We start from the raw sequence: 23,536 nt of genomic DNA on the forward strand, positions 1-23,536 counted from the left end.
CAAACCTAGTCAAGGGAAAGAAAGGGAAGAGCATGGAGTGAGATTATTTCTTCAGGCGGGTGAAAGCTTCAGCAGAGATCAGGCCCTCGCTGTGCCCAGCGAGGGGACCAGAGGAAAGGATAATTGTGGGGATGGGCTGGAAGTCGCTGACCCTTCCCTTTGGCAGCGGGGGGTTCATGGGATGTGTGTGTGTGTGATGGAAAACCTTCCCCGATGCCTCCGAGCCTGGCTCTGCGCTGCCGGGGGCTGTGGGGCTGGTACCACACAGCTCAGTCTCTGCAGGCCTCCTCCACCCCTGTTGGGAGCTGAAAGGAGCCACCTCCAAGGTGACCTTCGGGAAGATGCCAGCAGAGCAGGAGGGATCTGCTGCCAGAGGGTGGGGACAAGGTGTCGGTGCCCTGGCTGCCCATTTACACCACAGCGCTGAGCTGGTCCTGCCTGTGTCGGGAGCAGCCCAGATGTTGTGGCTGCCCCATCCCTGGAAGTGTCCAAGGCCAGGCTGGACAGGGTTTGGAGCAACCTGGGATAGTGGAAGGTGTCCCTGCCCATGGCAGGGATCTTTAAAGTCCTTTCCAACCCAAACCAGTCTGGGATTCCACGATTCTATGACACACAAGCACAAACAGTACTGGCAGAGAAAAACCCTGCAGCAGGCAGAGCATCCCCAGCACGAACCTGGGCAATGGTCCTGTGCCTCAGCCCCTTCCCTCCATAGCCCCCACGAGTGTTCCCACCCCAGCTCGGGGTCCCCAGGGCACAGCCAAAAGGAGGTGACACCCATTGGAGTGAGGACACAGCAAAGGATCAGAGGCTCGTCAGGTATGGAGGCTACAGCTGTATTAACAGCAGAGTTAGTTTAAAAAAATTCATTTCCAGGCAGTGTGAAACTACATTTTGGGGGAAAGAGTTTTCAGCGAAGTCAAAAACTGAAACCACTTCATATGCAGTCAGGCAAAACACTGTTTTCAGGCCAATTAACCCATGGAAAAGAATTATTGCTGCAGTGGCACTGCTTCACTTGGGAAACAGAGCAACAGAGTCTTTGGACTTTTTAGAACCTCTTCCTCTTCTCCCCTCTAATTCGACCCAAATTTGCTTGATAAGTTCACTGCAGGTGATTTCCCGGCTCTTCCAGCTGACCTCGGAGCCAGCTGGGGCACCCAAGGGCCAGGAATTCTGCTGGCAGCTCCTAATGGGCTCTTCCCTCTCCCCATCCAGTGCCCGCAGCACCTGCTCAGTAAAAGCCCTTCACGCGCTTGTTGTCGGGGTCGAACGGGGACTTGGTGTGTGCTCGGGCGGGGTAGGTCACTCCCATCCGCTCCAGCTCGTAGCTGCCACTCTTCACGAAATCCAGTGAGACCTGTGGGGCAGAGCCATGGAGAAATCCCCGTTTGGTGCTGCAGGGCACCAGCCCCCTGCCAGCATCCAAGCTCCACCCCTGGGCAAGCTCCCACCCCGCCCCACAGATCTGCTCTCCGCAGAAAACCCAGCCCTGCCATTCCAAGAGGATGCACAGAGAGAAGGAAAATAGATGTTGAAAGCACTCTGTTAAAAAAAAAAAAAAATTGGTCAGTATCTGAATTTTTTTTTTTTTTTACTTGTGGAGTTATACAGTGAAAAGGAAAATGGAGGTGGGAAAGGAAAGGGGAAAGGAACAACATTCACCACGGGGAGAAAAGGGTGTTCCCAGGGGCAACTGGACCACAAACCACTTGAGCTGGGACTCTTGCACTGATGCAGGATTAAAAGCCAAGGCAAGCATGAGGATGAAAGCACAAGCATATGCACTGCTCACAGCTGGCACAGAGAGGGTCCCCAACCCTCTGTCCCCGCATGGGTTCCTTGGCCTCTGACTACAGCACACTGCTTAATGAGGGCATCTGGTTGCCTCTCCAGGAGTCTCTCAGGCTTAATTAAGAGCCTGCTCTGCTCCTATTGGACATTGCTCCCTATAACATAAGTTAATTCACTACTGCAATTAAATACTCCGTTGCAATTAACATCTGAGGCAGTGCTGGGGCCAGAGAGCATTGCTGGGACCTCACAGAGTGACAACAGGTGAGACTGACCTTGCCACTGAGCCGTGACATCCCTCACCCTCCAGTGACACCCCTCGCCCTCCAGTGACATCCCTCACCCTCCAGTGACACCCCTCGCCCTCCAGTGACACCCCTCGCCCTCCAGTGACACCCCTCGCACTCCAACCTCCACGGGGGAAGCACAAAGGAGCTGCTGCCCCATCTCACACCCCAGATGCCAGCAATGGGTTTGTGCCTATGGCTTCAAACCAAACAAGCACTATGTTCCCCCCATAAGCCCCTTGGGGAAGGAGGCACAGCCATCCCCAGAGGGTCTGTACTCACTGGGCCCCCCTCAGGGTCATGGATGTAGCCGTAGGCGATGGTTTTGTCAATGGCAAATCCAAAGTCTGCCCGACGGATGTGGCCGACCACCTTGCCATCCCTCCAGACCGCCTCCAGGCCAAACATCGGCACCTTCCTGCGAGGGGAAGGCAGAGCTGCCATCAGCAAAGCCCCACATCAGTCCCCCACAGGCCAGAGGAGTTTGGGGAGGCCAGACCCCACCTCTGCCCCAGGCCAGTCCATGTGCCAGGACTCCCATTGCCCACAGGTCCATGAACATCCCTGTGCTCAACCCAGGCACTGGCAAAGTCCCTCCAGCCCAATTTGCACAACCTCCCGCTGCTCTGGGTGAAACAAGACCAACCCACTCCCTGTCACACCGTTTCCAGCTCCCATTAAAGGATCCAACAGGGAATTTGCAGTGGGATTTAAATTAGAGGTGGAATTAGAGCATGGAAAACAGCTGAGCTGGCTCGTAACCGAGCTCCACATGTGTGTGTGTGTGTGTCTGTGTTTGTGTCTGTGTGTGTACCACTTGTGTGTGTACACACGGGGTGGATGGGGATGGGGAGGGTGCTGGTGCTGGAGCCAGCAGTGTTACTCAGCAGTGGTACTCACTCATCTGTGGTGAAGCAGACGAGGCGGCGGAAGATGCCCTTGGCTTTCTGGGCCTCCACAGCCTCCCGGCCCAGGAAGGGGATGCTGGACTTGAGCTTGCAGGTGAAGGCTAAGCCGGCTTCTAGCGGGGTATCGTCGGTGCGCAGGTCCGCGTGCCAGTGCCTGTACCCTGCAGGGAGCAAGCAGGGGTCAACCAGGTGATCTCTGCCAGGGTGAGCAGCATGAGGAGGCCAAGACATCACCCCTGCCTCCTGGACACCCCTCCATTCACTTGGCCCTAGACAAAGTACCCTCGAGAGGAGCCCATATTGGGGAAATCACAGCACACAGCACTGGGACCAGTAGCATCTCTGCACCACTAACCCGCCCTTGAAGCTGGGGAAAAGCTCTTTGCCCTGGTCCCCTGGCTGGAGGAAAAGCAGCGAGTGCTGCTGTAAGGAGAGCAAGGCACCTTTCTCGATGCTGAGGCTGTCGATGGCTCTGTAGCCGGCGTTGGTGATGCCGTGCCGGGCCCCCGCCTGCATCACCGCCCGGTAAACCTTCACACAGTCTGCCTTGGGCATGTGCAGCTCCCAGCCCATCTCACCCACGAACGACAACCTCATGGCACGGACCTGTAAACGCAAGAGGCCAAACATCCCTGAGAGTGGGAGAGGCTGCAGAGCCATGTACGCCCGTGTCGGGGGGAAAGCTGGTTTGCCTGGGCACCCTGTGGGCATCTCGTGGTGGAAGGCAGTTCTGTGTTCTTTCTAAGGCAGAGTCAGACTGAATTTCTCATCTGCGCACAGCCCAAGGTGGCACCTCAAGCCCAGCTACCGTCAGTGCCCAGGAGGGATGGACAGTGGGCAGAGGTGGCTCTGTCAGCATCCCCTGGCCACTGTTGCAGGCAGCCCAGCTGGGGTTAGATGTGATGCTTCGGCTCCAGCCGAGCTTTTGTCTCCCTCTGCTGATCCATTGAGGTGGGAAAGCCAGTCTCCAGCAGGACTGTCCTGCTTTGGGGCACTTCATGGTTGCTATCCCCCAGGGATTTCCCGACTTGGGATGGTGCTCCCACAGCAGAGGCACCCAAAGGCTGCCAGGCAGGGGTTGAGCCCAGTGTCCCGACCCACATCCCACTCACCCCAGGGAGATGCTCAGGATTTCCCCCATGGAGGCTGTGCCCTAAAGCAGTGCTGCCAAATTAGCTCCACACTGAATGCATGAAGCTCCAAAGAGGAATGAGAAGATCAGCACAGGGGACTCGGTGCTTCTCTGGGGAAACCTTATCCTTGGAGATGGAGCCTGCTTGCACTCTCAGGGGAACAGACCATGCTGGGACTGCCCTGCCCATGTTCCCCCAGCTTCTTACCCAGGCAAGCTTGCCTGTGTCTTCTTGTTGTCTCTATGAAACAGTTTACATTCCCAAAGCTTTCCAGGCCAGTTGGGGCCACTCCGATTCAGGCACCTTCCCTGGAGACAGCCCTTGAGTCTGAGCTGCGTTTCCCTCTGATTCATCCCATTGTATTTCTTCACTTCCTCCCCCACACAACCCCTCTGGTTCATCCCTTTGTATGCACATCAACTGCAAATACATAGTCGGCTCTGGGAGACAGATCAACTCCAGAGTTGCACCACAGATCGTGAGCTGTCAGTCTTAACAGAGCAGTTTTCAGCTTGGAAGAGACTTCCAGGCAGGTTTGTTGGCTGGACACACTCCACAGACTTGGGACTGGCTTGCCTGTGCTGGTTCCAGGTGTCATTGGGGCAGAAGCTGCATTTTGCCATTTGCTGAGCTCTTACTACAACCAGAGCTGGTCCCAGCTGTGCTGTTTAATCCCGGGCACAAACATCAACAGACAACAGCAGCTGCTGCTCAAAACAGGCAGAAGTGCCAAAGGGGTGCCTGGACTCTCCGCTGCGAGGATGGCCAGAGGGCACCCAAATCCATTCCTGCTTCCCCTAATATCCCCCTGCAAAAATAATGCCCTCAAGCAGAGTTTAAGGCAGCTTGTAAGAAGCCTTAACCTTTACAATAGGAGTGGAGAGAAAGAAGGAACCCATAGATATTGGGAACTTATTTTGAGCCTCCTCCCAACGAGCCGAGCCGTGCCGGGAGCCAGCACTCCCTTGGTCCCCGCAGAGAGTAACAAAGGCTGGCAATCACTTCTTCAGGTGCACACACACAAGGGGTGCAGAGGAGCTTTTTCTTCTACACAAAGGTGTCATCTAATTAGGGAACAGCCAGAGATCAAGCTGCTGCAGCCAGCTTCCATCTCCACTGCGGCAGGAGATGCTCTGGGGACCGACAGGCAACTTCCCGGCTCATTAACCCTGCCTGCGACTGCGACTAAAGTGCACTTAACTATCAAGAGCAAGTTACTCCTGGGAGAAACTTCCCCTCAAACCACTGCTGCTCCGGGTGAGCAAGCATCCCAGCAGGAGCTGTTTTCTCCACAGAAAACACCCTGGAAAATAGGGGTGCCAGTCATTAGCTTTGCACAGGCAGGGGTCAAGGTTGCCCCCACACTTGTGTACCCCGGGCAGGGTCCACATCCCACCACAGAGGTCGATGGGTGATGCCAAGGGCTGGGCTCAGCTGCTGCTGTGGCTTTCTGCTGAATTCCCCTAGGAACAGGTTTTTTTGTTAGATAGCAGCCGGAGCTATGGAAAAGCATCAACTCCTGGGTTTTTGAGCAGCAATTCAAAAGCATTCTAGAAAATGAAAACCTGAACTTTACCCTATATCCAGCAGTGAAATTCAAAGGGGGACCTTTCTCTGCTGTTCAATACAATGAGAGACGCTATATATAAACTCACAAACCAGTAGGTAATTTCCAGAGTCATTAACTCTGCTGGAACTCTCCTTTCACTCCAGCTGATTTTGTTCAACTACTGAGTTAATGCATGAAAATCTCAGCGATAACTTTTTAAAGATGTTGGGTTCAGTTTAATCCCCCTGGAAGGTGATAATATCAGCAAAGGCTTCAGCCTGCTGTCCTGAGGAATCCTCCCACTCTAATTTTGGCGTGGGATGGAGACCCTGGTGTTCATTGTTCAATGGGGACCAAAGGAGACTGCCCAAAGAGTGGCCCTGGCAGCAGGAAGGGAGTCTTCCCCCCCAGCCCACACCAATTCTGACAGTCAGGGAATTTAGTCTCAGAAGAAGATACAAAATTTCTACCAGCTATTTTTTCCTCACAGGACTGGATTACTTTTTTATAAACTTGAAGTGAAATGCAAATAAACTAATCACACCCTTGGAGGAAGGAACATTTACACACCTTTCCCAGGGGATGAGGAGATTATTATGAGATGATATCAGCTTGCTACAGCTGTGACAAGGGAGGATGTAGGGAGGATTATAACTCACCAGTGGGGACTAAAATTCAAAATTTCGGACAACCTGCATCAATGAATTGGCTTTGGAGTCCCCCAGGCCACTGTTCTCCCCCCATTAAGGTACACTGGACTCACTGTGCATTTTTGATACCCCAGCCCAGGGCACACTGGTACTGATGGTTTGGAGGACTAATATGACTTGGGCAAAATCTGTGACTCAGTTAAACCACCCTAAACCCTGGCCAGGCTCTTGCTCACAAATCAAGAAGCCCTAATTTGATTTAGCAGCAATCCCTTCAGCAGCCAGCTGCAGTCGAATTAAAGCCACTCTAATTCTGAATGAAAAGTGGCCGCACGTGGCTTAACCCAATTTCACTAATATCCAACCTGCCTCCACCTCCCAGCTTTCCTGCTGCCTTTTACAAGATTTACTGCTGCACCTTCACCTCCTTCATCCCCCATCAGGCACAGGCATGAGAGCCAGAGTGAGAGCTCGGCATGGTCCCTCCTGCCATCCTGCTCCTCCAGAGGGAAAGGGATGCCCTGGGAACAGAGCTTGCCCAGATTTCCCATGGGAAGGATGGGGTACAAACTCGACCTTCTCTTCCAAAGGGTGTTTTTGCAACAAAAGGAATATTTCATATGGGATAAACATCAGCGTGAAGTCAGAGCTCCTTGGGAAACGTAGCAAAAGCTTTTCCTTGATACCCAAACTTGCCAGCAGCAGGTTTTCCCAGGACATTTCTCTTTTGACAAAATGATACTTTGTGGTCAACAACTCTTCTATTTAGGGTGTTTCAAGCAGACTCAATCAGCAGCCTCACACATGACAGAACTCCCCAAAGAGCTGCCGTCACCTCCTTCCTCAGGGATAACATTGGGTGAGGTGGCAGAGGGATTTAAGGTGCTTTTCTCACTGCACCAGGTGAGATGCAGGAGTCCAATCAGGCAGACAGTGCTGTGAAACCTCCCAGCAAACCCCCAGGCTCCACTTCGTTGCAACACAGTCGACACCAAAACACTTTAGGCTGAGCCTTCCTCCCTCAACACCTCCGAGTGACACCACCCATGGCTGCAGGGCCTGGCAGAGGTGCTGGGCTGCCAACCTGGGCAAGGTACATCTCCAGCAGCTTGCTGAGAACCCCCACCCATGGGTCCCTACCAGGCACCCAAGCCAGGCAGAGCTGCTGCTCATCACCATCACTCCAAAGGGCTTCTTGTCCCCTCGCTCAGGCTCCAACGGGCTTCACCCGAGGCATTAGCATGGAGCAGCAACAATTCTGCACTTTTCTCATCACAGCTGAAGTGAGCCCTGAAGTCTGGGCAAATGCAGGATGATCTGTACTTGTACAGGAAACTTAAGGCTGTCAGACTTCTCCTGTGATCAAACACAGTGGCTCCCTGGGCTGTCCAGCCCTTATTGCCAGTACCTGACATGCTTTACATTAAATCATCCCTTTTTCTATTTTATGATTAGGGGGAAATGGAAAGTGTCTGGAGTGTCAAGGAAATCTCATCACCAGCGCTCACCCTAATCCATGGGAGGCATCTCTTGTTCCTCTGCCATCACTGCAAAGCCATGAGTCACCATGTCCCTTCCCCAAGCTCAGCCCAGGCTCTGACACCACTGGGAGGGCTGGGAGAGCAGGCTGGCACCTGGCAGGCAGTCAGGGAGGGAAACATCCTGCTCCCATACTGGATTTTGGCCTTTTCAAACAAAAAATGCAACAAAACCTCACTGCAATAATGTGGAGGCAGACAGGTTCCCTAGCAGAGAATGTCCAGAGACTCCAATGGGTTGCCCAGAGAAAGTATGGATGTCCCATCCCATCAAGGCCAGGTCGGACAGGGCTTGGAGCAACCTGGTCTAGTGGAAGGCATCCCTGCTCACAGCAGGGAGGTTGGAACGAGATGGGCTTTAGTGTCCTTTCCAACCCAAACCAGCCTGTGATTCTATGCTTGGCTGCACAGGTTGGTGGGTGGTCACTTCAGAGCACAGAGCTCCTGGGGAGCTCAAGGGCTCCGTCCTACCGTGCATCCTGCGGCCATGGTGATCTTGTGGGTGGAGAAGGGGAAGGCCTCGTTGCTGAGGTCGGTGTCCAGCACTTCTTGGAGGACGACACGGCTGTGGGGAAGCAGCAAAGTGGGTGTGGTGAAAGGACACAGCTGAAAGGACGCAAGGTTATCCCTAAAACTTGCTCTCTCATCCTGTTGGCAAGACAGACTTCTCGCTCTAAGGACGAGCTGATGTGGGTGATGTGCAATGCTGTCAGAGCCTCAAAAGAAATTTAATTTCCCAGAAAATGGAACATTACTCCAGCCAGATCATTGTCATGGAGATCACACCTAGCCCTGCCCAACACGGGGACCTGTATCTGAGACATCCCTCCCTCCCTCCATCCACACATCCCTTCTCCCATCCCTCCCTGCATCCCTCCATGGTCAGGTTCTCCCCACGCTCACCTCAGAGGGCCCTGGATGCTCATCATGCCCAGCTCCTCTGAGCAGTCGAGGAGTTTGCACTGGAGCTTCATGTCCTGCAGCACAGAGGTGATGTGGGACCAGTTGTGCTGGGCCACGGCCCCGCCGATAGCCAGGTAGTATCCATCCCCTGGAAGACACCCCCCAGCAGCCTTTCAGGGTCAAGAGCATTGGGCTGGGGGTGATGCCCAGCTCAGGTCTAGGCTGGTTTTGCTTTCCAGAGCCTGAGATGGAACCCTGAGCCTCTCCAGTGTGCACAGACCAGGGTGGGCTGCCAAGAGCGGGGGGTTAAATGGTTCTGGGGCAAGGGAGGGCTTTACTGCCTTTTGTGGGGCTCAGCACAATGAAAACCATCAAAACCCCAAAGAAGAAAACGTATAAAAAGCTGTTTGAAACCTGGAGGCGCCTGTGTGTGTGTGAACATCATAGGAAGGGAAAAAACCTCCTTGTCCCTAGAGACCAAGAGCAAAAGCACTTGCACTTTTGTCCCTGTACAGAACAGACCCTTAAGTGTGGAGGGAAATGGGAGCCACAGGTGGAAGCAGGGAATACTACAGTGACCGAGCCATAACCAGTGCAGGGGCTGTACTGTGCACAAGGAGGAATTTCATCTCGTTGCTAATCCTGGGTGGAAAAATCCCCAAGGATGGTGTTTGAGAGCTGATTAATATGTAATCAATCTTCCCTCTGTCTTTCCTGCCACTACAAAATTGCTCTTTGATAATCTGTCATAATGATAATAAGTGCAGCCACCTACTGTAACTGGAAAAAAAAAGACTTTGCTGTGATTAAACTCCTTCATCACCCGACAAACCCCACAGCTCTGCCATCCACTTCCCATCACCCTCCTTCCCCTGCAAGTGCCCCAGACGAGAGGGAAGGAGGATTCTCCCACGAGGATGGAAGATCTCATTGGCACCCCATGCTGCTGGGGCAAAGGGGGTGAGCTTGGCCCCACAGCACATCTGAAGGTGACACAGTGTGGGGACAGGGCTCTGTGGGCACAAGTGCACACCCCTGTCTGGTGGCAGCCCCGGAGCTTGGCTGTGCTGCCGGAACCGAGCTCAGCCTCCTCCTCCTCTGCTGCCTAATGCCATTTCTGCCCTCTGGGCTGCTCTGCTCCCTTTCAATTCCTCTTTATTGCAGCTGATAAGGGCTCAGACAGAGGTCAGAGCTGCCAGCCAGGGCTGGACAAACCCAATAACACCGATGAGCAGTGCAGGGCCCCGGGGACAGGAGTGATAATCAGGTTACAGGGACCAAAGGACAGAGGTGGAAAAAGCCAGGTGGCTGCCATTAGGAAAACGCAATAACCCCCACGCCTGCAGCCCCTCCAGCGTGGCAGGGATGGAGGAAATGCTGGAACAAACCTGTCACCATGGTTTCCTGGGACTGGAAAGATCTTTGGGTGGAAAATGCAATGGGAGAGGCTGGGAGCTGAGCTGTGGGAAGGTGAACCCAGCCAGTGCCCGCAGAAACGCTCCCACCTCCAGCACCCCCGTGCTCAGGGCTTTTACCTTCGAAGGCAGGGGCCAGAGGGGAGGCTGGGTCCCCAGGGCTGATCCTGCTGACAGTCAGGTCGCTCTCCACACCCCCCTGCTTGTTCAGCATGCAGGTGTACACGGTGGAGCCTGCGGGAAGGACACGGGCACTGCTGCCCATCAGCCAGCCCTGGCAGAGGGAGCTGGGTAGCAGGAAGGTTTGCCCCCATCGTTCCATGCCACTGCCTTACTGTGCCCTGATGGATCCTGGGGTATCTCAGCACCAGGAACTATGATTTTTTCTCTTTGCTGTATGAGGAGCTGGATCTTCATCCTTGGAAAAGCCATAACCCGCCTCCCAGCCCCGGAGAAGGGAACAGCAAACCACAGCTGGTGAGGGTTGTGCTTGATTTACTCCAGTACCCATCACATCTCCAGCTGTGATCCACAACTGGACCCAGAGGGCCAGATACCCCTCCCTGCCCCCCCCCCCCAGCTCAGAGCACTGAGACTCTGTACAAAAAAGGAGAATCCAGTCTTGTGAAGACAGGGAAAGCAGACTTTCCCACACGCTTCCCACATCTTCTGCGAGAGCAGCATTCAAAATAAAAGCCAGTTTAGGCCCCCATGGGGTTTTCTGGGGTGGGATTTCCCTGGCATGCAGCTGAAACGAGGTACCTGGTGCTTTGCTCACGTCAGCACTGAACAGCCAGTTCGCTGCTTTTGTAGCTTCAGGTCCAACCAAGTAGAATTTCCCAAAATAAGACATGTCAAAGAGAGCCAGGGCATTTCTGCACGTTAAGCACTCATTCTTGATCTAAAATTAAAGCAAACACAGCGCTGAAGCTGAGCCTTGCTCTCACCTCACAAAGGGAAGCACAAATTAAAGCATTTATGTAATGGGAAATGATAGCAGGACACTTGTCTGGTGCCTTTGAAGGCTGTACGACTTCAAAACATTCCTGAAAAAATCAAGTGTTAAATGGAGCAAGCCTGACAAGCAATCCTGTATGCTCAGTCCCATTTCTTACCTCACTAACGCAGTGACAGTTATAATTAATAACAATTAAATTTTATCAAATTGATTTTTTTTCCCCCAAGCTGCTATCAACAGTTTCATTTAGGAAAGCAGCAGCTTAATTCCTGCTTCTGGGCACGGTCCACACACTCCTCTTAATCCTTTTGGAACGTTTTTCCCCAGTTTTAGGAGAAGCTTGCTGCCTCCCCTCCCTCTGAACCTGGCCAACTCCACCCAAAGCAGGTTCTGCTGCCTCTGACCGCCCCAATTCCAGATGTGGCCAGGGGAAAGGCGGGGCTGTCAGCCCTGGACTCACAACGTCGTGGTGAGGGGGGAAGTCGAAGGTGTACTCGTCCCCCAGCAGCCGGTTGTAGGTGTAATCCTTGTGGCGCTCCCGGCCGTAGGCGCCGTAGTAATCGTAATCCAGGACCTGGGGGAAGAAGTGGGAGGATGGGGACAGCGAGGAAGATGATGTGAGGCTGAAGCCAAGGCTCTCCTAGTCATACTCACCCCACTCCAGGAGAGGAGTGGGTCCATGAAGGACGTGGTTGTGGTGATGGGTCTCTCCTCCCTGGCATCCCTGCCCATGGGGATGGTCCCCACCCCAGCATCCCTGCCCGCTGCTTTCATCAATATATCAGTGCCTGTTGTTTGGGGCATTTCAGGCAGATGCTGCCTGTTGCAGAGGGACAGGCAGACAGACAGACACAACATGCACACACAGATCTCCCTCTTTTTGATGTTACAGGGAATTATAGCCCGAAAGCTCTTATAGACCCTTTTTGGGGACATGCAACTGCTGCAGCATATCACACACTGCACACACAGGATACATCCTACATGCTCTGGGCACAGCTGGTACCCTCTAGGCTCAACACCCCCCAAAACACGTGCCATGCTTACCGGGGCTGCTCCCCCAGGGCTGAACCAGCCCGGCCTCTCCCAGCCGTGCCGCTCCTGGAAAACGCAGCCCTGTCGCAGCAGCTCCTACACCAGACAAATGGGAACAAATGGTCTTAAAAACAGCCTTTTCACTGCTTTCTGAGCAGCGTCCAAGCTGCCCTCCTCAGGTGCAGGTTCGTGCTCCAGATCAGATTTGTGACCCCTTGGCTTTGGCTGTCAGCAGCCAAAATCAGCACTGCAGTTTGTCTTTTAAAACAGTGGCAAACTTGCCTGCAAATTGCCTGATTTTTATCCCCCCCCCTCCCCAAAGGATATTTGCCTCAAGGGTAGTCGAGAGGCAGCATTTGAGCAGGCCAGCTGTGCACCCCCAAAAACCTGTGCTACGGTGCCCAAATTACTGACTGAGAGATGCTACATCCACAGAGCAAGATTACCCCTGATGTTCACAGACTAATTATATAATAACATTTAAGATTTATACAGCAACCTTCTCATTCCTCCTCTGTGCTCTCAGGAAAATCTCTCTGCATGCAATTAATTAGGGATCCATTAAGATATTTTTGTTTGGGGCCTCTCTTCAGAAAAGAATAGATTTTGTTGAACATTTCAGAAATGATTCAGTGCCTATTTATAAAACACAGCACATGTTCTGGAGCTGCATGGATAAATACCAGGCTGTCAGTCAAATGGGCATTGCTTATTAGACAAGCTATTAAAAAATAAATTGCATCCTCAGTGACAGAAAACAACCAAGCTGTCAACCAAACACCGGGGGCTGGAGGGCAGGGATGTCTGTTTTACTGCTTGAGCCTCTGCTCTCCGGTAGAAATGGGCTTGGGAAATGTGGCTGCTCCTTGCCAGGGCTGGGAATGGGGCTGGTGGTGATGTGGTGGGACAAGACACTGATGCTGAGTCACTCCAAGCACCCTGGGGGTGCTGAGTGATTTGGGGGGCTCTGAGCTGCATGGCTTGGGCGCTGTTGGTGCTGCAAAATGCTGGAAACTGGTTTTTTCTCACAAGTGCTACATCTAAAGGGTGCTCACCTACAGAGCTTTGTGCAAGGAAGTGGTTGGCAAAGGTAGGAGCTGGGGAGAGCTCTGGCTGGTGGCTCCAGGGAGTAAAACCACTAAGAGGGTGCTGGCAAATCCACCTCTGCAGAGGCACAGCTGCTCCCCACTCTTCCCACATCCCTCCTCATGTCCTGGCTTCTGTTTCGGAGAGAAGCTGCTGCTGAGGTTGTAGGTCCTGCTGCTGCAGGACACGGTGAGCAGCAGCAGGAGATTCATTCTTGTGAGCATTTGGCATCCTCAGCCCTGGCAGCTGCCCCCGAGCTGGGCTGGCAGTGAATCGACTCAGCCTCTGAACTCTTCTCTTCACTTTTCCCTTGCCCAGTGGTCATCACCGAGCTCTTATGCCATTTTGCCAAGTTAAATATTAAAGGAAAGCTTGGCATCTCTACCATTAAACTGTCCATGGCCCCAGCACCCTCACAGTGTGCACTCAGTGAGCTTTGGGATTGGCAGGGATCTCCCCAGGATGGATGGACGGGAGCATGGATGCAGCACGATGCTCTGGGGAGCGATACAGCTGCAGCCACTCCTTGTGACCTCTTTTTTTGCTGCAAGGATGCTGTGAGGGTCTCCCATTGCTCCTCACATGGCAAAATGCCCTCACCTCGTGCAGAGGGTCCTTCCTCATGTTGCGTCCTGCCAGTGGCTCGTCATGGGGGAAGACGACGGAGTAGTTCTTGGCGTAGGACTCGTGGCTCCGCTCCCGGATCCAGCGGTTGTTGTCGGTGAGGGAGTGGTGGAACCTCCTGGAAGGCAGGGAGAGAGCAGCATCCCAATGGGCCCACCAGCTCCTGAGGTGCCTCCTCTTGACCAGACCCAGATGTGGATGCAGCTGCTGAGGTGTAAAATTGCTATTTCCTGCACCAGTTCAACGGGTAGAAGAGCAGAGGAACCAAGCAGGGTGCTGGCCATGCCACAGTGCTGGCCAGGAGAGCCAGCGCCCCTATCCAGCTCCCAGCCCTACCCCAGAGCAACTGGGAGCAGAATACATCCCTTCTGGAGGGGGGAAATAATAAAAAAAAAAAATGAAACTTGAGGTTAATTCCGCCCCCCAGCCTCAGAGCACACTCTGGGTTCAAATGCAGCCCAATGAGGGAATGAGCCCTGGACATTCTTTACATTTTTCATCCAATTCTCCCCAGGCTGAAATACAAATAAAACCCGAATCATTTTAAATTCGTTTGACATATTTTCATCTTTCAAACAGAAAAGCTCCTTGAAGGAATGTGCCAGCTCAGCACACGCTCAGGTTGTTATTACCAGAGACCTATAACTCCTGGAGAGCAGCCCTGGGCACTGTGGCACCTTTCCCAGGGTTGGAGAAAAGGAGGCAGGCAGGGGATGAAAGGCAAGACAAAATGTCATTTCTAGGGTCTTTTAAAATGATACTTTGAGCTTCCCTTCCCACTGCCTGGGTTCAGAGGAGGGGCAGGACACCAGAGCTGAGCTATGCAAGCAATGCAAGTGATGCTCCCCAAAAGCAGCCATGGGCTCTCTGTGAGAGCAGCTGCCTCTTCTGTTGGCAGGGGACAAGCAGAAGGTGACACATGGCATGTCACTGGCACCCCTGGTTGCCCCATCAGCCCCAGCCCCTTTACCAACATGCTGAATTTTTGACAGCAGCAAGCGGGCAACAGCTGCCAGATGAAATATTTACAAGCGAGTGTTTTGAGAGGATAAATATTGAAATGTGCAGAAAAGGGAGTTATTTAAAGAGGAGCTTAGTAATCATCACCCAAAGGAAAAAAAAATGGGACTGACAGCTTGATGACAGGGCAGATGGGATATGGGGGATGCTCCATCCAGGTGCAAGGGATGGAAAGCCCCCGGCTGCTCTAAGTGGGGCTGGGGTCACCCTGAAAGGGCTGTGGTGGTGCCAACCCAGTGCCTGTCCAGCCTGGAGATTTCTCCATTGCTCCATCCCCATCCCTAGCCCAGCTGGTAAAGGGAGGGAGCTGGAGGCATCTCCCACTGATCTCTGCAGGCCCCAATACCCCACTCCCCCAGCCTGAGTCAGTGGGGCACTTAGAGCTTTACCACTAAAGCAACAGCATTTTCAAAGCTTTGTCCCCGACAAGGTGGTTGCTGTCACTAACAGCCCTGTAAGAAAGCCCACACCCAATCAAAGATAATCAAGCAAGTTAAAAGCAATTACTGAGCCAACATCTGCACAGTCAAAACTCTCGGCCCGTGTGGAGCAGAGGGGGGCAAAGCTAATCTTTCTGCTGTTGAAATCATCCCCCCCCCGATTATTAAGTTAGAGGATTAGGCACGGCACTAATTGAACAACAACAGAACCCAAACGTAATTAGCCCGTCCTTCCCCATCACCACCATCTCCTTGTGCCTGATGGAAGCTGTTTGTGTAGAAGTGGAATGAGGCAAATGAGATAAACCCCACGTGTAAATTCATTAAAGCCACTGCGTGTAATTGATTCCAGCTCCTTGGAGGGACACAGGCAGTGGCACAGATGCTGCCAGGACACCCACTCCCGATGCCAGCAGCCAGTCCTGCCTTGAAACTGTCCCCAAGGATCACCCAAGGTTGAGGGGTGACAGGCAGGGTGACTTGCCTGATGTCATAGCCATACATGTCCTTCTCCGGTCGCCCGTGGATGATCCAGTGAGCCAGTTCCCTCCCACAGCCGCCTCCCAGCATCATCCCTGGGGGAAGAGGCGAGGATACAGATGAGGCCAGAAGGCCAAGCACAGCTGTGGGTGCCTGGCTCTGCCTGGGATATGATGCCCAAGGTGTGATTCCTTTGGGTCTCTCTTACCAGCGCTGTTGAAGCCACAGCCAAGGAAGAACCCTCGGACTTCTGGAGCTTCTCCCATGAGCGGCTTGTGGTCGGCTGTGAATGACTCTGCAAGACAGAGGGGATGTGCCAGTGAGGCCAGGACAGGCTTGTGGGGACACATCACACACTTCAGGAGCAGGTTTCCTGCAGCTTCCAGTGCTGACCTCATCCTGCTCCCAGACAGATCAGTGGGGCCAGAACTGGACCAATACCAAGCACTTCCCAGCTTGGGAGTGGACTGAAAATTTGGGAAACAAAATGAATCCCCCAAAAGAAGTTGCACTAGGCACTGTGAGGGCTCTTTCTTTCTCCCAATCCCCCAGTCAAGGGGGCTGCACTGATCTGTTAGTTGCCTTTTTAAAGTCTAAGCCACATTTCATGATGACTGTATTTCACCTTCATTGAGTTCTGCTGGGAAATTCCATGACTTTCAGCTACTTTGTTCAGCTGAGGGACTGCTGCTGATGCCTCCCCAGACTCCTGTGCTAATGATGTCTCCTGCTGCCAATGCTATTCCACAGGGCCATCAGCCACAGTCCCTATCCAAGTCCTCACTAGGGAGGACAACAAAGCATCCTAACAGAGGGGTGCAATCCTCCTCCCCATTTTATGGTGGTTCATCCATCCATGTGAAAGGAGAGAGGGAAAATGGAGTTCAGCCTGGTCCTTCCCCCCTCAGCAGTGCCCAGCTTGTTTCCCATGATCACTGGAGAAGGCAAGAGCAGAGCCACAATATTTCCACTGTCACCAGAGCAGCTTCTCATGTGCCACTATCCCCGTATTGATACACCAGGTTAAAACTCAATGGAGCAACACCCAAAGCACCTCCCCTTCCTTCCAGCCCTGCTGACTTTGCCCTGGGACAGACAGTGAGGGCTCCCTTGGCACAGTTACTCACAGCAGAGGACAAGCCTTGGCTGTTTGCTTCAGCCCAGCGTGACTCAGCTGTCACAAACTGCTGGTTTAAATCAAGAAGGAGAAAAGGAGGAGCACTGACCCTTTGGAAATGACATTACTGTACTACAAAGGATAGACATTCATCTACCAGAAGCCAGGTCTCCACCAGCTCTGCTCACACCGCAGTGTAATCAAACCACTGGACCCAGGGCCAAGGTCTCCACCTTGTACACATCATGTTTGATCAGCCACGGGGCAGGAGACGTGCCCTACTTTCCCCTCATACAACCATAAAGGCCTCAAGGGTTTCCTTTTAAGTGCCTCAGCAAAAAGAGCTTTATTACAGTTTCTTTTTTAGCATATGGTGGATTTTAAGGCCAAACCAAGTGTGCAGGTCTTGGGCTTGATGGCTGGTCTCACCTCCAGCTACCACTGGAGAAATATTATGGCCTTTGACTCCACACCAGACAGCCTAGGATGTAAATCTAGGTGAATCTAATGTCATTGGCCCAGAACAAAGTAGTAAAAATAATTACATAAGATAACACTTGGTAAAACAATGGCCACTGCTTGAAAAAAATCTGCCCCTCAATTTTCCAGTCCAGTGGCCACAACCCTGTCTGTAAATCTGTGCTATTCACACCCAGATTGGACCAAGGCAAAAAGCTCCCCAGGGAAATGGTTTTAAACTAAGAGAAGGTCAATTTAGATTATAAGAAATCTACAAGATTATAAGACATCTATAAGATTATAAGAAATTATAAGAAAGGAGTTATTTACAATAAGAGTGGTGAGCCTCTGGCACAGGTTGCCTGGAGAAGCTGTGGCTGCCCTGTCTCTGGAAGTGTTCAAGGCCAGGTTGGACAGGGCTTGGAGCAACCTAATCCAGTGGAAGGTGTCCCTGCTCATGGCAGGGAGTTTGGAACTACATGATCTTTAAAGATCCATCCAACCCAAACCATTCTGTGAGCCTGTGAATCTATGATTCTATTTCTCCACCCAGGCTAAGCCTGGAATGCCACCCCTTGGAAAATGACACCACTGCAGCCAGACCACCAGCACTTTCTCTGCCTTTAGAGAGTTTTCCTTTTTCCCACGTTATGAAGTTTCTCTTTGCCTCCAGCAAGATCCTGGGTGGAACCCCAGCCACTATGGTGCCACCACAGCCGTGTTACCTGGCCCACAGACAGTGGATTTAATGCCCGTTTTCTCCAGCACTGGTACTCTGTTGATGGCACCTTCGATGTGTTGCATGAAAACATCCCAATCCAGATCAAACAGGCCAAAAGCAAATTTTTCAGATACCTGAGGGTGGGAAACAGGAATCAGGACACAGAATAGAGTACAGCTGCTGCTGTAAGAACTTCTCAGCTCTGGCACCTGCACCTGGATGAAGGGATGATGCACAGGGCAGGGACTGCACAGTGGCCTCTGAATTGCCCCAGTCCAGCCTTTTAATCTCATTCCTGTTGCCTCTGTATTGCCTGTCTGTGCCACAGACAGACCCAAAGGGAAGATGCTCTCCCGTGCTTTGCCCACCAGCCCCACAGAGGTTGGTACCCACAGCATCCAGGGGCTGAGGCCCTCATGCCTGCGCCCATCCCTCTGAGGTGGGTTCCCTGGAAACCTGCCTTGTTCCCCCCCGAAAACCTCCTGGCACTGCTCACCTCCTCCCAGAAGATGGGGTTTGACTCATATCCACCCACGGAAAGGGCATCGCCTTGGAGACGGAGATAGACCGAGGCGTCGTGATCGCGAACATTCGGCATGTTCTGAAAAACAGGGACGGGGAGCGGAGGGGTGAGAGGGGAGCGAGAACAATGAGGACACCCCTACACGAGGTGGAGGTCCAGGACAGAGGGTGGGCACCTGCAGCAGTGACCTGCCAAGGATGGGAGCAGCAATGACTCCCTGGGTGTTCCCTCAGCCCTGAAATTTGGGTGCCCGTGTTGCCCCAAGAGGAAGGCACCCGGCTCAGCTCCAGCAAAGCTGATGAAACCACAGGCAAAGTGGTTTATGCAGGCACGTGAGCAGCACTGGGGGTGCTTGGGGGAGACATAGCAGCCCCCGTGGTTGATCCTAGCTCAGAAAACATCACTCCTCCGCCACCCGCCTCTGCAGGAGGAGGCAGCAGCTCAACACGTGGGCAGTGGTGCGCGAAGAATGAGGGATTTGTTCTCGTGAATAATGGATGGAGAAACATTTAGATAACATGGAAGTACTGCTGTAGGGTCTACTGCAATCCATGTTGACAAGCGGAATTAGGTGGATTGAACAAGAGGCACCGAGGTCTGCAAGCTGCAGCCTCTTCTCTGAGAAGTCTTTCTTTCTGTGCACAGCGCAGTGGAGTTACTGGGATAGAAATGTAATCACGTACAGCACTTTTTACAGTGAGGCACCTCGTACTGAAAGGTCAGACACAGACTGTGTCAGTGGGATGGAAACTAATTAATGTGTCACCCTCAAAGCACTGGTGCCTGAGACAATGAAGCCTCCTTCAACTCCTGAGGAATTCTCCGCAGCCGAAGGGCAGGAACGGATTTTTTGGGACAGTTTAGAAATGCTTGGAGAGCTACACCTCTGCCTGCTGGGACTGGGGCTTGTTCAGAAAGTGTTTGGGATCTTTATGAATCTGCTGTCAGATTCACCAAGCACAGCAGAGATCCTATAACAATTCTACTGAGGGAAAAAAAAAAAAGAAAAAAAAAGAAAAAAAGAAGTATCTTGCCAGTTGTAACATTGTTAAATATTAACTTCGACTCTGTTCAAAGTGGTCTGACAGCCCTGCTAGGTGTGCACCTCCCCATGTGCAGAGCCCAACCTGGCAGCACGTGCCCACGCTGAAGGCAGGAACAGAGTGGGGTCCCACAGGTCTGGGAGTCCCAGGAAAGGGGGGGTCTTTCCTGCCTCACCAGCACTGCCCCCCAGGGCAGAGGAGCCGACCTGCAGCACTGACCTGGATGCCCTCGATGCGCTCGGTCACCACGTAGGCGTGGTGCATCCCCACCAGCGGCACGTGCACACCGGCCAGCCGGCCCAGGGCTCGTGCCCACACACCTGCCGAGAGAGCAACCCCCGCTGAGCCCCGACCTGTCCTCCACACCCCCCAGAAAACTGTCCTGCAGCCCGCCCAGACAAGAGGACACGGACTGCTGCAGACCCTCCGGCTCACAGGATGCAAAGCCAGCTGTGCCCTGCGGCCACAGCCCCCATCCCACAGCTTCCCCCCTGCCTTGCGCCCTGTACCTGCACAGTTCACCACACAGGGAGTCTGGATGGTCCCGTGGGCTGTCTCCACTGCATACACCCTCTTCACCCCGAAATCATCAGCTCTGACCTGGATGCCGGTGACTGGGCAGTTCTCAATGATCTGGTGGCACAGGAAGGGCAGCAGAGTCATGGCAGGGTCACAAGGGCACTGTGACCTCAATCCACCTCACCTGACACCCAGTCCCCAAATTAGGGGAAAAAATTACTCTAAGAAGTGCTCTGGCAATGGCCCCCTCCCTGCCTTGGGTGCCTTGTCTTGCTCCTAAAGGTCTTTTTTCCACCCTATATTTTTTCTGGACCTCACAGTTCAGGAAATCTGTGCCAGCTTTGTCACTGTTACTCAACCAACGTGACAACATCCTTCTTGGGAAAGATCTGATTCTGCAGGAGCAGTTCTGCCTTAGTGGGAAAGGAGATGGAGAAGGAGGAGATGAAATCTCCTCCCAGAATCAATAGGCATTAATGAGCAATTACTAATTAAGAACTACCGTAGCTCCTCTGGCAGTTGCTGCTCTGGCAAGAGTTGAGCAGGTCCCAGCTGGATCCATGGTGCCATCCTTGGGGACGTACAGGGTGCCGTACAGGTCATCAATGTTCATCAGTGGGTACAGGTCCTTGGTCTGTGATGGGGTCAGGACGTAGGACTCCACACCATACACCTTCCCCAGCTGCCAGTGGACAAAAAAATCAGGAGCTGAAGCAGGAAACAAAAGCTTTGCTCATCACTTGCTGCTGGAGGAGGAGGAGACCCCCAGGACATGTTCATCTCCCTGGTGAGGCAACTGCTGCACCAAAGCAAACCCTAAGCCCAGTGTGGGGTGGGATGTCTGCTCAGATTTCAGGGAATATGGCCCCGTATTGCTGCCCGTGCAGCTGGAAAAAATGATGCTGCCACTACCTGAGTGGTCAAAAATCCATGGCTGGATTTAATTTTGCTGACTTTGGAGCATTTTGCCAGATTTTGGCAGCTTTATGGAAGTCAGGAGGCTGCCCAGGCCACTCGCAGCTCTCTGGGTGGGAAGGCAGCAAGGGATGGATCATTCAGAGACCTGGGAACCCCCAGCCCCGCTCCCAAATAAATGCCACCTCCTGCAGCCCACTCAGCTGGGGGACACACAGAGGGGCTTCTCCCTACCGACATGAGCCTTTTGTACTCGTCGAGACGCTGCTTGTTGGAGGCGATGAAGAGCCCCCCGTTCTGCACCCAGCCCGTGTGCAGCCCCGTCTCCGCCGGCAGATCCCGGCTGACCACATCCCGTGTGTGCGCCAGCAGCTCCACCTCCACATCACTGGGACGCAGCTGCCACAGGAGACCTGGGGACACACACACAGTCCACGGGTGGGACAGGAGCTCCGTCACCCCTCCATCACCCGGAGTGGGAATGCAGAGGGAGCCCCGTGATCCCACGCGTGTCCCGCGTCACCCTGCGGGGCTCTTGCTCCATCTCGTGGACACGTGGGAGCGCTACAAACCATCGGCTTCTGTTTTCCTTGGGCATTAAATGAATGGGAAAAAGGAGTGGACGACCCCAAAAGTGACAAAACACGAAAAAGCTTGGATAGGTCCTCCTCCCTGCCAAAGAAAAGTGGCTTAAAGAAGGTAAAAAAAATACCTGTGGAAAAAAAAATGTTTCATTTTCCTGTGGCCACGTGAATCTTAAAAAAAAAAAAAATAAAAAATTGGGGGGATGTTCAACAGAAAAGGAAAAATAGAAATGCTGAAATTGTCCACATTTAAAGCCCAAACTCTCCAGCACATCCAGATGCAGCCTGTGAAATGGATTCACTCCACGGACAACAGCACATCCCAAATCATGGGCATCCAGGTGCCCACCCCAGGGAGCACCCGCGCTGTGCCCACCCACTCACCAGCCGTGTGCCAAGTGGTGCCCGAGGTCAGGCGGTCCCTCTCCAGCAGCACGACGTTGGTGACCCCCATCTTGGTCAGGTGATAGGTGGTCTGGCAGCCCAGGCTGCCCCCCCCGACCACCACCACCTCGGCCGAGGATGGCGGGGGCCGGCTGGGCTCCCCACTCCCGGGGCCTTCCTCCTTCAGGGTCTTCTGGTACGGGACACTCTTCTTGGCCGTGGGCCCCGTGGCGCTGCTGAAGGGCCGGGGGCTCCTCCAGGGGGCTGGCAGGCGGGGGGCAGCTGCCCGCAAGGCACAGCTCACGTAGGACATCTCCACCTGCAGATCCCAAAATCATCTCTCTGGCAGGGGTGGGGATCCCCAGCCAGCCTGGCTGCTCAACTCTCCACCGTTTCCGTGGAGCAGCATCTCTGGGCACTGAGCAGGGGCTAAACGAGCCCTAGGGCACATCCCCTGGGAAATGGGATCCCAGTTGAGCGTGTGTGCAGCTCCCAAACAACCTTTGGAGTGCCCCCCTCCCTTAAAAAGGGGGCACAGGCACATCAACCCTGTGCTTGCTCACGCCTTCAGAAACCACCTTTTTTTTCCCCTCTGGAATTCAGGAGCTGTTTGGCCACAATGAAGGTGCCAGGTTTGCTCCCTATCAGAGGGCGGTGCAATGGCTGCTGGGGGTGGAAACGGGGACAGATCCTGCCTGCAGATACCCTGCAACCCCTGCAGACCCTGCATGCAGGTCCTGGCTGAGGACATGGCTCAGGAATCACTCCTGACACATGGTTTTGGGTGCACAAAGGGCGTGCAGTGGGGTCTCACAGGCCAGCACTGTCCCACTCCCACACAAGCCATGGCCAGGGGCTGCCCCAGAGATCACCCCATTGAGACCTCCAACTTGCTGCCACGTGGCCTCCAAAACACTCACTATCCCCTCCCAGTTCCTCCGTAGCCCAGCCAAGCTGCAAACTCCTACTCGGAAATCCTGTGACACTGCAAGAGTTTCCCGGACAGCCCACGGCACATTCCCACCAGGATCCACTCACCAGTGAGGCTCACTTGGGCTGGTTTTCCCTGCCGCGATGGCCGTGGGGCCCCTGCCTTCCTCTGATGCTCTCCTCCTCCTCCTCCTCCTCCTCTTCCGTCCCTTCTGCCCCTGCTGCAAAAAATATTAACCAGCAACCGGAGGCGAGCAGAGCCAGCCTGGGAGAAAGGGAAAGAGGGGCTCCTTCGTACCCCTTCTCGTGGCTCAGCTGCTCCTCAGCCAAGACAAAGAGTCCAGCAGAGAGGAGAAATTCAAAACAGGGAGGAAAATGCTGCTTTTCTCCCCGGCTCGGTGCCCAGCAGAGAACAAACAGCCCAGCTGGGGCCAGGGGGACTCGCAGCCTCCCGGGCTCGCTCGGCGCTGGCTGGAGTCGTCAGCTGGATGCCAGAGAGCAAACACGGCGAGGAAAGGGAC

General features: G+C 53.6%; 1 protein-coding gene across 2 annotated transcripts; it reads right to left on the reverse strand.

The window, feature by feature from the left end:
* Positions 1–700: 700 nt before the first annotated feature.
* SARDH (sarcosine dehydrogenase) lies at positions 701–23,536 on the reverse strand. Of its 2 annotated transcripts, none has more exons than XM_017810314.1 (22): positions 23,314–23,536; positions 23,124–23,233; positions 22,086–22,404; positions 21,352–21,530; positions 20,705–20,884; positions 20,193–20,316; positions 19,903–20,003; positions 18,614–18,718; positions 18,122–18,251; positions 16,029–16,115; positions 15,825–15,915; positions 13,857–13,998; positions 12,183–12,266; positions 11,596–11,709; positions 10,940–11,078; positions 10,298–10,411; positions 8,763–8,910; positions 8,331–8,424; positions 3,433–3,595; positions 2,982–3,150; positions 2,364–2,499; positions 701–1,360 (listed from the first exon to the last, which is right to left on the reverse strand). In XM_017810314.1, exons 3-22 carry the CDS (start codon positions 22,396–22,398, stop codon positions 1,235–1,237), a joined length of 2,739 nt encoding a protein of 912 aa, XP_017665803.1. In that variant the 5' UTR covers positions 22,399–22,404; positions 23,124–23,233; positions 23,314–23,536; the 3' UTR covers positions 701–1,234. The 2 variants fall into 2 exon arrangements, with proteins under 2 accessions (XP_017665803.1, XP_017665802.1); XM_017810313.1 differs by having other exon boundaries at positions 23,124–23,236.

The sequence above is a fragment of the Lepidothrix coronata genome, unplaced genomic scaffold, assembly GCF_001604755.1.
Source record: "Lepidothrix coronata isolate B3197 unplaced genomic scaffold, Lepidothrix_coronata-1.0 Scaffold28, whole genome shotgun sequence".
In the NCBI taxonomy this organism is placed as follows: Eukaryota; Metazoa; Chordata; class Aves; order Passeriformes; family Pipridae; genus Lepidothrix; species Lepidothrix coronata.